At 36.2% G+C, this 16613-nt stretch overlaps 1 protein-coding gene across 1 annotated transcript in view; it reads left to right on the top strand.

The window, feature by feature from the left end:
- Positions 1 to 16613, top strand: part of CDYL2 (chromodomain protein, Y-like 2) — a 54908-nt gene that overhangs the window by 36587 nt on the left and 1708 nt on the right. Inside the window, 4 exon segments of the mRNA XM_009586545.1 lie at positions 2810 to 3027; positions 10087 to 10259; positions 14954 to 15164; positions 15900 to 16043. Of these exon segments, the coding sequence (XP_009584840.1) occupies positions 2810 to 3027; positions 10087 to 10259; positions 14954 to 15164; positions 15900 to 16043 (746 nt within the window).

The raw sequence follows: 16613 nt of genomic DNA on the forward strand, positions 1-16613 counted from the left end.
TTACCCTTGCGTGTATTAAGCAGGTGCTAACTATTAACCCTCATGCAGAGACAATTTGGATGCTTTAGTAGCTCCAGAGCAAACCTTCAGAAGCTCCATCACATCCATGCAATAGACATGCTAACTTCGCCTGGTTTCACTTGGGTGTTGTCTTTGGATTTTGCTGATCGTTTTCTCCAGTTTATCAGATTAAGCAAGGTTACTGGGCACAGTATACACTGAAACAACAATTTACTCACTATATGTTGTTCTGTTAATCATCCATTCCTGGAAATGACACTTTTCCATTTATGTTTCTCTCGTATTTAATTTAGATCTTTCTTTCCTCTGGTTAAATTTCCTTCAGCTGGCGTGCAGACAGTTAAAATATTTTTATAACATCTAAAGTTTCTTACATTGTGTATTTACTTTACAAACTGAATACATTACTCAAACAAAGAAGAGTACAACAAAAAAAATAAAATAAAATTATTATTATTATTATGAGGCTTTTTGTTGAGCTGGATTATCTATGTGAATTAATCTTCTACCATTCTCTTACCATCTGTGTTTAAAATCGATGTGGCATAATCTTCAACTCTAGGTAGATAATCAGTACAGTTAGTCTGACACATCTTCCATTCAACGCTCATTTGTGCCTCTGATTTTATAAGTTCTTCACACTTTTTTGGGAGATTTAACTCTTCACATTTTAGTAGCTTATTGCTGGGTCAAGCAACATAGTAAGGAGTGAGTAGATAAAAATGCAATATTTAAAAGTCTCCCTCAGTCAAATAATTAATTTGTTTCAGTATATTATTCCCAATGCTATTAGTTTTCCATTAGTAATTTCACAAGTTGATTTTTGTTTGTAAGAATACATGTCAAAATATATGCAGTAGCAAAACCTTATGAAAAAGAAGACACATGCCATCAGAAATTACTCATAATTTTTAAAATTCAAGCACATAGTGATTTCTACACTTGTAGATAATTCTTGTCAAGAAAACAAATTTCAAATTCTGCTGGCTTCAAATGCTTTTTCTTCAAATTGATGATCTAATGTAATTTGTCAATATTTGCATTGCACCAGTTAAATCCTCTATTCAGTATAATATAGGCGATACTTTAGATGGTATTTCTTAACTTAACAATGAAAAAGAGTTTTATGATTGACTGAAATAGCATTCTTTAACAAACATGCATTTCTGTGTGTAGATATATGTGTACACACATGCACACATTACATGATGAAACCAAATGATGTACCATTAAATACTATTAAGCACTCTATATATTTAAACATGACATATTGTAACTGCAGTGTATATACAGGCATTTCACACACTGTGAACAATTCCACAGGCCATTGCCAACTGAGAGGTATCAGACAGTTCAGTTACCTACATAAACATCAAGTTGAAACATAGCTAATCCAAAATGAGGGTAAGTGATTTTGGTTTAGAGAATAATTTGTTATTAATTCACCATTCAATTCTATTCCAACAGAGCATTTTTAGTTGGATAGTGGTCATTTAAACTATAAAATTTAAATCTATGTTCTAATATTCATGTCATCTGCCCTTTAAAAATTCCTGGCTATTTGATACCAGCAGCTGGAATGGGTGAGCTGTGGCAGGAGTAAAGAACGAAACAAACAAAAGTGTTTTCATTCAGCTCTTTCTTGGCCATTCTTAAATATGGCGTATTGTGGGCTCATGTCTATTTAAACAAAAATCAGATTTGGAAACTATTTCAGTGAACAGAGTGACTTTAATCTCTGTTCCTCAATAACCTGTCTCTGCTTTACTTTTAATGGCAATAGTGTGAAATTCTGTAATTAGAAAAGGAGTATTGCATACAAATCTTGTAAAGATATTTTCAACAGTCCAGCTCAGCATTGTTACCAATCATAATATATTGCCTATTACAGAGGAACTGTAAACCTAAGCAAAGTAATAGTTTACAGTTCATACACAATGTAAGTCAGAATAAACCATCTTTTAAAATTGACATACTATTTCTCTCATTTATTTTTAAGGAGGAACTATCTCTTTCTTGTCATAGTTCCCTTTTTTCACTACTGCTGGATACCCTCCAAAATGTCATCAGCATTCATATTTTCTATGTAAAAAGTCCAATATTAATATCATGTCTGTTAGTCAAAAGTCAGTAATTATTGTTACTGTAAAATGTAATGAGCAGAAGCTTGGGATCAGAGCAAAGAGGATGGCTAACCGCTACTTCTAACGCTAACCACAAGGATACATGGAAGAGAATGACGGTTGTGTCAGCTTAGTAAGAACTCCCCTAAATTACTGTTACATAGAGATGGGCAACAAGAGTGTATTCAGATTGTCATTTGAAACCGATAATGACTTTTTGGTCACCATAAAAGGAAGAAAATGTAACTCTGAGAGATGGGATTTGGATTAAACCTGTCACGTAAAGTTTTTCCAAAGCTGAATTAGAATTTTCCCATGAATTCAGGGATCACCCCAAATTCATATGAAAGACTATACAATACGATACAATTGCTTTCATCTTCAAAGCAGAACTGAATCCCATTAAGAGTACCAGTCCTACATGCTACAATTCACTGGATCTAGCGGTTGCCTGATCAGAGAACAAAAAGTACTGCATGTTGGGATATAGAATAATAAGAATGGCTTGAGGCGATATTTGACTAGCCAGGCATATTTTTGATTTATCAAATTTATCATGTAGAGGCTATTGTAAATACCAAGCTATGTTTAAGCTAATGGAAAATATCACTCCATTTCTTCGAAGGTATAGACATAACTATGCTTTGATTCTTTCCGTCTGAAAGGTTCTTCTCTGGCCAATGGAAGCTTGAATCTACACAGCACTGTGAAAAGGAAACTAGATGGGGAGAAAGATTATGTCTTCGATAAGAGACTAAGATACAGTGTGCGTCAAAATGAAAGTAACTGCCGGTTCAGGGACATTGTAGTCCGGAAAGAAGATGGTTTCACACATATTTTGCTGTCAAGTCAGACTTCAGATAACAATGCACTGACCCCAGAGGTAAGCATGTAGCCATAAAAGCCAAAGAAAGCCATCCTAATGTGTGGGTTATCTTGGAAACGCTGCACTTGAACTGGATTTTATGTATTTTTATCCTAATTGATTATCATAAAAAAGGAATGTGGAGTTCAGATATATCTAAATTTTTCACACTTGGGATTCCTGTCAAAAAGAATGCAATGGAAATTAATTTTTAATTTACATGACTGAAACCGAAAATTAGAAGTAAAGAAAGGAACGGCAGAATCGGTATTTCCAGCATGGAGTTGTGTGAAGCAGTTGTTCACATATTGAAGTTACCAATATTTACTATCCTTAGGAGAAATCTGGTCTCTCTCATTTTATTAATTTAAATAGTGCTCCAGTTACTGCATACGGAGGAATTTCAGGCTATATCCTGAAACATTAATTCTAGAAGTATATCTTGATCTCTAATTGCTTTTTCTCTGAATCACCTTATGAGTCCTTATTTATGAAATCTTAACCAATTAGGGGCTCTGTTCTCAGCTGAATTGCATAAAGTCTTACAACATATAAATGATATTAATGAATTCCCTTGTTCCAAACATTATACACTTGGACTTGTAGCTTGTACTACTCCAGTACATATATTGGTCTCTGGCAGGGCTGAGCAGCTCTTCCTTCCATTCCCTGTGATCCCAGCATAGTGGGCAGCAATGCCCTGGTATACCTTTCCCATGTCAGAACAAAGGGGTGTCAGTAAATGCCTGCATCAGGATGCATGTCCTGGAGAGCGGAGAACATGCTTGAGCCCTGTTCCACGTGGGCAGTAATGGCCTGAAAGAAAGGATGGCCTGGTGGATGGCCATAGAGGAAACAATAGGAGCTGCCTCCCAGCACCGATTTTGCCTGTCTGAGCATTCTTGCAGGCAGAGTTCCTCCACGAGCTGCCCGCAGCATGACAGACCTCTACCTTTGCTACCCTCCAGATACGCTAGTGCAGCTCTGATTTATACAGTAACTTCAAGATAAGAGTATATGAAATATCGGTTTGAGTACCATTTGAGGGAAAAGTAGATTGTAGCTTTGAGGAATTATTTTATTCAATAAGAAACCGAGTAACTTTGAAATTAATTACTTACAATAGCTTCAGATAAAACCTCTGGCAGGTATGATGGGCTCTAAACCTGACTCTTCCAAATGCACACCTACACATGGACATTAATACACAGAATGATACTAAATAGTTAAAACTGTTGGTACATACATTTATCACTTCTAGTTTTTAACCTATGTAATATTTAAAAAGACTATCTTGGTAGTTAACAGAGAACACCAACCACCCGCTTTTAATACTAGTTCCTTAAAACACATCAGATTGCGTCAAATCCATCATTCCATCCATGTATTAATTACCACTAATTGACATGGCAGGTAATTTAAACCAAGAGCTCAAGGGCCTGAAAAAGTATGAAATCAAGGACTTGCTATGTTCAGGCTGAACTGACATACCTTTACATTGCTGGCTGTGCTGTTCCACATGAGCAGTGTTCAAATGCTCTAACCAGTGAATTAATTCCGGCTCTTCAGGTCTGCCAAACCAATCCGTTTCATTCTTTGAAAATTTTCAATATGCCGGGGACCCACCTCTGTGGAAGAATAAATGATAAGCATACAATAGTAGTCCTCTTCTTGCATCACCAGCATAGACTATTTCTAGAACCTTTATTGAAGCTCACTCGAAAACCAGCAAATACATTTTAGAAAACTACATTACTGACCAGGATCTGGATGTTCAGGAATTAATCAAGGTAATGAGCTCTCCACATTGAGATTGTCTGTTTAAAACTCATCCAGGCTGAGAGCAATTGAAAGCTCTTGCCCTCTGAAGGCTGCTTGCTGGCAAACATGAAACGATTCTTTGGCCTTGGTCCAGGCTGCAGCCCATGATCATTCACACCACAAAATCCAGCACCTCCAATATTGGCAATTCCGCATCCTTGCTAGCAATTACAGAAAAAATCCAAGGAACTGAAAGGAGGAATATATTGAATGCCTTGTCCCTACAGTTTGTCACCCATAGCCATAGCTGAGACAAACTGACAGAGTATTTTAGGAACGTTTACAACATTTCAGTTTTCACACCTTTTATCACCAGTGAATAAAAAGTACAAACACAAAATTCCTACAAAATGAAGAAAGTGTGCTTCATTTTGTCAAAAGAAATGCTAACTTCAAGTTTTATTAGACATTCAGTAAATGTTGTTTGCCAAATAGTAAATGATTAATTTACTCAGAGCAGGTCTACTTGGTGTGGTTAAAATAGCGCTCTGGTTATTCTTGGCCATCTATGTTAGGAAAAAAATAAAAGGTGTCCACTGCCTACAATCATTATAAAATTAAGCTTATACAAAATCACTCTCACCCCTAAACAACCCTGCTTCCCTTTGTGCTTTATCTTAATCTTCAGACGAAATTTAATAGTTTTGTTCAACCATTGGCCTCTGCTATTTATGCCGATTTAATTAAAATAATGAAGAACTTATTTAATTAAAAAAAAAAAAAAAAAGAAAAAGAAAAAGAAAAGGTTGGAGAAGTCTGCCTGAATCTTTATCCTATGTTTTTGGTAATCACATCACACCTGTGGGTTTGTGCAGGTGATTTTAGCATGAAATGTGCCGATGCTCCTTCCAGCAGCATTTGCACTGATTGAAGTTGGCTCAGTGCCACTATAGTAATTGAGTTTTTTCTACAAAATGTTCAGGGCACTATAGAAATTCTTTCTTATGTTTTACAAGACCTTGTAAAACTTCCAAGCCAGTGTCATGAAACAGCACAGCTTGTTTTTATTTCAGTGGCTTAGGCTTGCTACTTTTAAAATTCATTTTTAAAATAGATATGTAAAATATTTCATCATTATAAACCATTAGGGCATTTTCTCTCACGGGTCTTTTGCTGCATCTGAAGTTCTTTCTCCAGTGATGATGTTGCTATTTTCTCTCAGCACATTTCAAGGATCCAAATTCTGTTTCAAACTGAAGATTAAATGGATCCATACACTGTTTTTACTTTACACTATTAATACAGCTAGGAATTAATATTCCCCTGAATTAAAAGCAAAGCATACCCTAAACAGCTAATGTTTTCATTGAAGACTGATATAACTACCTCAAATACACTTCTCATACAAAAGAGTCAGGTTTCAAATTTCTAGCCGTGAGAATTACGGGGTTTGAAGTTCTATCAAGTGCGTTTTGGAGCACTGGTTTGCCTTCATTTTTCCTTACTTACAACTTTTCCTGACTTAAAAAAAAAAACGAGGCAGATACAAGTTTACTATTATCTGTATTTTTGCTCTCATACAAAGACAAATTGATTTTTTGGCCAGTACGTCTGCCTGAAGCCAGCCTTATAGGTTCCTTTATTTATCAAACAGAAAGGACTCGGAATCTGTTTGCACAAAGAGTCAGTAAGTAACAAAAAGTGTATTTATGTAAGAAGGTACGATTGTGGAAGAGGTTCTAAAAACAACTGAATGGCTTTAAAAATTTTGGGTTTCTGTAATATTTACAGAATATTTACCTTTAAGAATATCAACAGTGAATCCTTAGAGATTCAGAGAAGTTAACTTTTTAAACTAGTATTTCTATTTATATGAACAAGAGACTTCTGTTCAAAATACTTTGTATAATTGTAGTGATAAATTCCCAGCTTCCTGATTTCCCCAGAATGTAAGCAATATTGAAAGCAAAGGGCACCAAATGCCTTTTAAAATTTCCTACATCCAGTGACAGGCATTAAAATGAGCTTTTAGAAGTGTAATGAAGTTTTTAAACATTTTGTGTTTATTTTGCAATATAAGGTGTCCTATTAAAGAACTAACCAACTCATTTTCTTGACAGGATTAAAGAAATAAGCAACTTTTGAGAAGTGATAATTTTATTATATATTTGGGTTTCAATAAAACAGTAAGTGAAGCATTAGGCCTGGTCTAAATTTATAATTTGATAGATTTTCATAAGCGAAAGAACTGGCTCATACTGTTTTGTAAATACGTCCTCAGAAATTTTAGTCAAACGCACGCAAGTAAAAATATTGTCCCCACAACTGAAAATTAACTAAAAGATATCAAAAAAGCTAATTAAAAAAAGCATGGAACTGGAGAATACTGCTGCAGAGCCCTGCAAATAGTAATATTAGATCTGGTCCACTAAAGAAAGTAAAATTTAATTGGACAAATGTCATAGGTATACCAAAATGAGGGAAGGTTTAAGGACCATGGAAGAGAGAAAAAGTATATGGAATCTGACAAAGAAATGTAACTAAAGACACATAGTATCTCTATATTTGCAAACTGAATCCACTACTGCATTAAATGGAAATTTGTACTTAAAAACAGACAGCAGTTCTGAACTAAAATTATATTTACTTTACAGTACTGCAGTTTAATACACAGTTCTGTAACCCTTTATTTTTTTGTTAGTAGCTTTCCTATAATCATCTGTAGAGAAATACCCATACCCAAGTAATGGGTGAGGATAGCCATGATGCCAAGGCATTCGGAAGCAACAGTGGACGGCAGGTTGGCTATAAGTAGGCTGAGTGACAAGGTGACCAAGTGAATTTTGGACGGCACCAGCAAATGAATCATGGCATAGAACAAGGGAATGAGAATTGACTTTGCTGGCATTGGTGTATTCCAGTGAGCCTCCAAGCACCTTTTGATGATAGTTAATGACAAACTTACAGATATTTTTTAAAAAAAACATACTTTTTGGAGACTGAAAACACCAATACATTATGGTTTCCTGGTTTCTGATATTGTTTTCTTTTGCTAGAAACTAGTGGAGCAGTGGAACTAAATTTCCACTCTTGCTCAGAAATACTATCCAAAATACTGTCAAAGTCTTCCCATTTTCAACTATATCTGAGAAATCAGTTCCTAATAATGGACCTTTAATATCACCCTCTCCAAAACATTGCAAAAACAGTGATAGCACAATATTGGTTTTTCGTACAAGTAGTATAACCTCTGCTCAAAAGTTTGGTATACTTCTAGATGGCTTTAGCCATCCAAATGAATGAGGGGTAAGATAAAAATGAGACAGGTTTGTAATGGTAATGATGTGTTTGAAGGATAGCAGTGGTAACATCAAAGAGATGGTACATATGCAAATATCACTGGAGGAAGGGGAACGGTAAAGAAACTGGCTAAATCGAGTATCATATCATGGCATCATATTTAAAGCAACACTCCTCATTGTATATAAAAATGTTTGATTGGTATTCTCTGATATTCTTTATACATCCTCCCTAAGAAAGAACAGATTTTGAGAACATTTCAAATAAACTAAGAGGACAATCTTGCATTCACATGGAACTAGGAAAATCAAAATACATTTTTTTTTATTCTAACATCTACTGCCTTCTAAAGTTTCTTTTTTAACTTTGAACAGAGGTTTCAGAGGTTTTTTTCCTTTGTTTCCCCTTATTTGGCTATGTTTTCACCAACTGAGGGCTGAGACAGCCTCTGAGACTCTGAGACTAAACAGTACTTGTAAAATCGCTGGTGACATTTTTGTACCTGCACAAGAATTTCAAACACACTTCCAAATTCTGCTGCTTTTAATTACTTCACTTCCACCCACTGTCACATACTCGGTATTACAGGCGTTCTGAAGTGCACTTGTAAAAGTGAAGCATCTAAAAGTTCACCACCTGCTTTCTCATGTCCTCGTCTCAGCAGTCAGTAACAGTCATTTTTATGCAAACACATATGGAAAGCAGGCAGGTAGCATTGCACTGCATGGTTTGAATATACAAGTTCGAGCTTGGTCTCACAAGCCACAGCATTTCTAATAAAAGGCTACCTAGAATGATATAAACAAAACCTCTGTTCTGTGCTTAGGGACATTTCTTAAATAAGGCACTTCAGAGGTCTACAGACTTTTTGGAAACAGAAAGTAGTGAACAAAAATAATCACAAGCTAAAAATCTTGGTTTTCTCTCACGTGGAAACGATATGTAATCCCCCAATCACATTTTGCTATCTTTTACCTAAATTTACACTAACAGCAAATCTTTCAGTACAAAAAAGAAAAATTTGACTCAACAGGACCCTTTCTATAGGAAATACTTTGACACATGCGTATGTTTAAGCATAGGAGGTGTCACACTAGATGAAATCATAGCCCTTGAAGAGAGGATCAAATCACTAAAGAGAAGAGGGGAAGCTGAAATGGCTGAAATCAATTATAGCTTACAAACTGCACTGAATTGTGACCGAACAAGAAGTTAACCCATCAGAAGTTTATGAAATAATATTTCCTTTTAAAAATCATTAGAAAAACAATTCTCTGCTCAGGTGAAAGGCCATTTTCTTACAATACCAGCAGCTCAATTCTCTACAGATTTTGATTAGGTTTGATTTATGGTGCAATTTATGGTTTTGATTAGGTTTGATTTATGGTGCAACTGCTTGATCCAGTTGTAAATCAGAGTCAAAAGGTCTCTCTTTCAAGTGGCTTTTTTGCTTTAACTTTTGTAGACATTAACAATATCACTGACCATAGAAAAATGAGTAATATATTTGTCATGTTGATGTATATGATGTCCTCTTGTCCTGCTTTGCTCCGGTTGAAGTCATAGAAACCAAAGTAGTTGAAGAACTGAAAACTGGGGTTTATAGATTATGCTTACAACCTGTTGAGGCTAATAGGCCATTGTTGTGTTACTGAGGAATCGGTGATGTACACTGAATATACACGATGAAAATAAAAAAGTGATATTTGAAATTATTAAATTGCAATCAAATAGCATAAGCTGGCTAGAATTTCCCATAGAATAAGCAAAGAACAGCCAAGTCCTAAAAACTCTTTGAATTAGTAAGCATCAACAAAGCACTTCCAAATATAAAATATTTTGTAAACTCTCAGTGTTATCATTCTAAGTATATTAAAATTATATAAATATATAATTGATGTAAGTATTAATAGTGCCCAAAATTTAAGTCTCTCAAAATCAATAAGGTTTGTAAAACTAGGGAAATGATATTGCAACGGCATGCATGTCGAATTGTTTACTTTTCTTTATCCACAGATCATGAAGGAAGTTCGGAGAGCATTGTGCAATGCATCAGCTGATGACAGTAAACTCTTACTTCTCAGCGCAGTGGGAAGTGTATTCTGTAGTGGCCTAGATTACTCATATTTAATTGGCAGGTTATCCAATGACAGAAGAAAGGAAAGCACTAGGATTGCAGAAGCTATAAGGTGACCCAAGCTTACCTATGATCTCTAAATTATGAAATGCAGTGTGTGATTATAAAGATATTTATCAGGTCCAAAAATGTTGTATATTTAAGTGTTGATTGCATTCTAATTATAGTCCTACAAATTTGTTTAGTAAGAAGAACCTTGGACCTTTACTTGTTAGAAAAGAAAGCACATTTATTCCAGTGCTAATATCCATAGGGATTTATTTTATTCAAATTCTCTGTATTTAGTATTTCAAATCATGCCTCCAAATTCAAATACAACTTTGTTGTTGTTGTTTTTCCAAATTAGCTATTGCTTCATGTTCTAAAGTGGTTCCTGAAAGGCAGATATTTTACTTGTTTTAATGTTCATCATTTTAATGAATTTCAGTACAAATGGTAATCCATGGCTTACTCATATTCTGTTGAAATAGCAGTATGCCACTGTATTTCAGAACCTTATTACAAGGGTCTCCACTCTTTTTCTTAAACTTAAATTACTTAATATATATGTAAATGTAGTTTTATTTTCGTAACTAAAATGTGACTTTCCTTATATATATCACATTACCTTAATAGAAATCCAGGGTTTATGACATGCAGTCTACAAATCAATCTGCAAAATACATCACCAAATATGTCCATTATCCACAAGGTATACTTTATACATATTTGGCAGATCTTCCAGTATAAATCAACATTACTCCACTAAAGCTAGTGGTATTTCACCAGTCTGTACGAGGAGAGGGTTTCATCCCTTTTTTTTTCCCCCCACTTCCTACAAATAAATATTATTCTTCTGAGACCTTTAAAACTTTATGCAACAATTATATGACGGAATATTAAAGAATTTGTTTTACAACAGTTCTATATTTTGGCTGTATTAGTATAACATAAGATCAGGTTTAGTTGTTACATGACATATATTAACCACCAATTATCTTGGTTACAACTACTGCAGATCAGTTTGGATTCTCAGTTTAATACTTTTGAAATTCTCAAAGTAGTAATTATTTTGAAAGAATTTAAAATGTAATTTTTAATTATAATAAATTATGACGTGTTTTTAAAATCCTAGTTATGCTTGAATATCATGTAGTGATATTTAAAAAAAGAAAAACCCTTTGAAGGCCACATTATTTATTATTATTTATTATGTTTTTTTAATGTGAGGGATTTTTAATAATGTGGAACCAAAAAAAACGTGAGGGAAGAAAATCACTATTCTTGTCTGAAAACACAGGCACATTCACACTCCATTAGAAAATACAAATTTAATATTATTCATGTAAATATTGTGTAGGTAGGTATTGTTATATATGCATACATTTACCTACACACATCTAATATACAGGTATACTTATCAATTCAACATTTAAATGAGTATAAGCCAGACTATGATACTCAGTTTTTCCATCCTTGGACTCACAGAAATACTGGTACAATGTACTGCTCCTTGTCAAGAATGTCGGCTTCAGGCCCACTGGAAATAGATTTTTATTGTACTTCTGGAAACAATACACTACGTTTTCCATTTAGCACTCTCTGTGCTTTCTGTGAACAAAGGACTCAACTCATGGAAAATATACTGTAATGAGAGTAGAAAAGAAATGTACACTTTGCTTTTTCAGGGGTTAGGATGTCCTAAAACACATTAATGGATCTCTGCCTCCACTGCTTTACATCAAGTTAGACTTGTATCAAAATGAAATTAAAATCTTGATTACCGTGTGTTTCCACTTTCTAAAGTATGGTTCTCTATACTGACCACAAGTTAAAACTGAAGTTTAAATACCCATTAAGTCTCATCTCACATGAATGATTTATTCATTTGGCCCCTGTCCTCATCCACTGCCTTTGGGGTTGGCAACTCACAAATGTGTGGCACTGTAGCTTCTCTCCAGGTACTGAATATACATCCATCAGCCTGAGCTGCCATCATCCAGACGTGTGTCCAGCATTGCACTCCTGGAGCAGGGAAAAGGCAGACATACAGACTGCACTGTGACTGAGCATATGTGGCCTACAGAGCCCTGCAATTGAAAGACTCACTGGAAGGCATTCCCAGCATCAGTTTCACATCATCAGTCGGGCATCGTTATGTGACCCGATACATAAAATTCTAGGTGTCCTCAGAAGAAAACAAAGGATGACTTTACTTGCTCAACTTCTTTATAGCCTTTGACATACATAGGAGCCCTGACCTGCAGCAAGACCTCTGCAACAATGCAGAGGTATCTAGGCATCCCAAAGTTTATTCAATGGTCAACTTCCCAGATATCCTCTAGCAAAAGCAAAACCCTTCTGCATGTGACACTTTTTCCTATCTTTGAGCTTCTGGCTGTACTGTGCAACAACAGTCACAATTTTAAGTCCTTTTCAAAGACTGCCTTGAATTGAAACAAGGATCCTCTAGCCCAGAAACGACATGTGTGAACTTAGGTTCAGAGACATAGAAACATGCCAGGTTCTGGGTACAAAGACAACTCACTGAAACAAATAACATACGAAACAGGGAACACAGATAAGTGGAGTGCTGGACACTGCAGCTTCTGTAGACCAAATGCAGGCATTTGTTCCCCTCGTAAGCTCCCAATATTGTAGCCTTCCACTCCATCCTATAGGTGGCATGTTCCATATCCATCTATTGTACTATTCTCTGTGCTCACCATCCTTCCCTCATGACAGAGGCTCATTGTTTTTTCTCAACGTTCTGTTCCACTCTTTCTCCATCTCCAGGTCCTCCTTCCTTCCTTGCTCACTCATATGAAGATTTCACATTTCCTTCAACCCTTCCCCTCTGTTAATGTGTTCTGCTTTGTTCTTCATCCCCATCATCTAACCATTTCCTCTCCACATCCCTAATTGTTTTTCCATATTCACTTCCAGTCCCATTTATCACCACATGCTTCCTGCTTTTCTCCACAACACTGTTTTCTTCTGCCTCCACATGGTCCCCAGATCTGCTGCCACCATTTATCCATAGTTTGTTCTTTTTACCTATCATACATCACATCCCCGTTCCCATCTGTAGTCCTGCTTGGAAGGCTTACTTGCTTAACTACTAAGGTTCTCAAAATTCTGGAATTAATCAGGTGCAGTGATCCACAGTCATTGCTCAACCATAAACAACTGAAGAAATAACGAGATAAAGGAACAGCATTGCTTCTGCAAACAAAAATGAACCACAACTCTCCTTAACCCTGCTATCCTCTAGAAGGAAATGGTCTTGAACAGACAAATGTGATGTTCCTTATTTCACTCTCTTCATCTTGCCACTGATCTTCTGTTTTATTACTCACTGTGTGAACAGAGCTGCATCAATTCCCATGAGTCCCTATTTTCCTATGGTCAAAAATCAACTCCTTACTAGATAGCCTGAAAAACAGAACTCATTCATTGAACATTTAAAGCTGTGTCACCTCAGACTCTTTGTTTTCATTTAAAATATAGCCAATGCCCTTGCACTTCAGTCCAATAAAATACTTATCTTCGGTATGTTTTCCATTTTTTGCCAAATCAGCACTCTAACCTGCAAGGCACACCTCGTGTCCTCAGATACAGAAGTCTAGGTCTTTTTGACCTCAGTGGGAGAGCTGCAACTCATCAAAGGGGACATTTGACAAAATGTTCTTTCCTACAATCTGTCAGCAGAGATGCGCTCTGGATCTAATAAATACCGAGTGCAGGAACAGAACCTCCTCTTTTGTTTTGAATTTGATTTATACATGTGTCTTTTCTAAAGTGATTGAGCATCTCATTTGCCTCCATATACCTGCCGTGCACTGAGCTGCTAGAGCCCATAATTTGCCCACAATTACACTCATGCTTTTTCCTAATTGGTGTATAGGCTGTTCCATTCAACAGATGTCTTTCCACAGTAGCTGGTAGGTAACTTATTTAAAATATCTCCTCGTTGCACAGAATTTAACATGTTCTAGTTCATTCATCCGGATGAATCTGATCACATTTACTTCCCCATTATTTCCCATCGCTTCACATTTACTGTTCTAGGCAGGCAGGCATCTACTTTGTTATGTCTTTGCTGAAGACATTTGCAATGAAGATCCAACAGATCACTCGCCTAATTCTTTCCCCATTCAAACATTTCTCTCTCTGACTCCCCTTTGTTCTTGTTCTTTCTGCTGCTGTGCCATAAACGTTTACTATCTCCCAATCCATTGATGGGACTTGCAGTAACCTTTGACATAGAATCTTAAGAGAAATTTTTGAAAAAAATAAATACTCAGCAAGCCACCTATGAGTTTCCTATCCTTCATGCTGTAATATGTTCATCAAGTTAGCCAAACCAGATCGTCAGAATCCATACTAGCCATTGTGGAGCAAACTGAGAAGTGCTATGCATACAAACTCATGAGTTACTGGTCCAGAAGTAAAACTAAATCTAACCAAACCATCCTGCAAAAAGTACAGCAGTCAGTGCATTCCAATTAATCAGTTTATATACAACATACACAAAACTATTTAATATCCCAGGTACTCAGAAAGATTAAATAACTAAATATGAGCAAAATTTTCTATGTGCAAACTAGAAAGTATCTTGCAATTCTGACCTCCTAAAACTGGGCCATGGCATTTATTGTGTTCATCTGTGGTTCTAATTTGTTTTCAGATTAAGTACTTTAAGCTTGGGTATTTATCTAAGTGTTACTTCTGTATTCAAGATCTTTCTTTTATTTTTTATTTTAGGGATTTTGTAAAAGCTTTTATTCAATTTAAGAAGCCAATTGTGGTTGCTATCAACGGCCCTGCTCTTGGCTTAGGAGCTTCTATTTTACCACTATGTGATATCGTTTGGGCAAGTGAGAAGGCATGGTTTCAGACACCATATGCAACAATCCGACTCACTCCAGCTGGCTGCTCATCATACACATTCCCACAAATTCTGGGTGTTGCACTGGTAAGGTTTTCCACCTCAAATTGCTGAAGAACCTTTCTTAAATTCATGCTCTTCTTTCTCTCTTTAAAAAGTAAAACAAAAAACAACTCTTTCTCTTAATTGTCATGAATGGAAATGAAATCTGTGGAAAGTTCATCTAATCCCTACCAATTTCTTATCACAAAATGACCTCAGAATTCAATACATTACACATGCTGTACACAAGAAAGATTGAACACAGGTTGAAAAAGCAAAGATTGTCAAGATCATGGTAGAAAAGGGAAGAAATGCATTAGGAGAATAATGTTGCAGAGTACTTGTCTGTATTGTGTTAGGATTGTGCAATAACAGAGCAAGATACTGCTTTTTGCTCTCTAAAGACAATCTATACTAATTCCAGTAAGGCTGCTTAGTTTTTACCAGTATAACAGAGCAGAATTTGCCCCACAAAGTATTTCATACTAGGTTCCATGACTCTTGGCAGAGTATCAGTGTATCACTGACAGTTACTCTTGTAAAATCAGCAATACAGATTCATCATGCATGCCAGCACATTTCTCTTAAATGAAACCCATGCTGTGCTCTGGCCACCTGCACAATCCCTAAATAGCTACTGAAACTCCTTTTAAAGTATTTTGCAGTATGGAAAGATACAGGAGACCATTTGTAAATTTAATCTTGAAAATAGCAGGCAAGTATGGAAAATTTTTTAAGGGAATATAACCCAAGATCACAAGTAATCTTTTGGTTTCACAGGCAAATGAAATGTTGTTCTGTGGGAGAAAGCTAACAGCACAGGAAGCCTGCAGCAGAGGACTAGTGTCACAAGTATTTTGGCCAACAACATTTAGCCAAGAAGTGATGCTACGAGTGAAAGAAATGGCATCCTGCAGTGCAGTGGTAAGAAATCAAACTCCTTTGTGATTAAATTACATTTCACAGAGGCAAGGTGTGCTCTCAAGGCTCATCACATGGTGGGTCTTCAGTTTCCACAACCATGCCTGTGGAAGAGGGCTAACAACAGAAAATCTGGATAGGGATCAGTGAGCTTATGGAGTTTCCCATTTTTCAGTGGCAGGGAGGGTTCTTTCCTTTCCCCATCTTCACATTTTTTCAGTATGGGTGGAACCTCCTTGCCCCAGATTTTGAAAGGGGATTTTAGCATAGGTTTCCTTAATGAAGGTGGAGGAGTCTGAAACTATACAACTGTACTGGGAAATCTCTGTAGGGCTAGTAAGAAAATATATTTGTCTTTCACGTTGTCCTGGCCTACTGTGTTTCAGTTGACTCTGCCGCCTTTTCTGCACCTGCATAGTTCCTGATTCTGCAAAATGTTCTACACAGTGCACCAGAAGGGTAGGATAGTGCCAGCTAACCTCTGCTGTGAAGGAGAGGTGAGATCCAGACACAGAGGGATTTGAACACAGTCTGGTCACAGTGTATTATAATTTTCCTTTTGTGTACATAAAA

Source organism: Fulmarus glacialis, unplaced genomic scaffold (assembly GCF_000690835.1).
Source record: "Fulmarus glacialis isolate BGI_N327 unplaced genomic scaffold, ASM69083v1 scaffold15101, whole genome shotgun sequence".
NCBI classification, from domain to species: Eukaryota; Metazoa; Chordata; class Aves; order Procellariiformes; family Procellariidae; genus Fulmarus; species Fulmarus glacialis.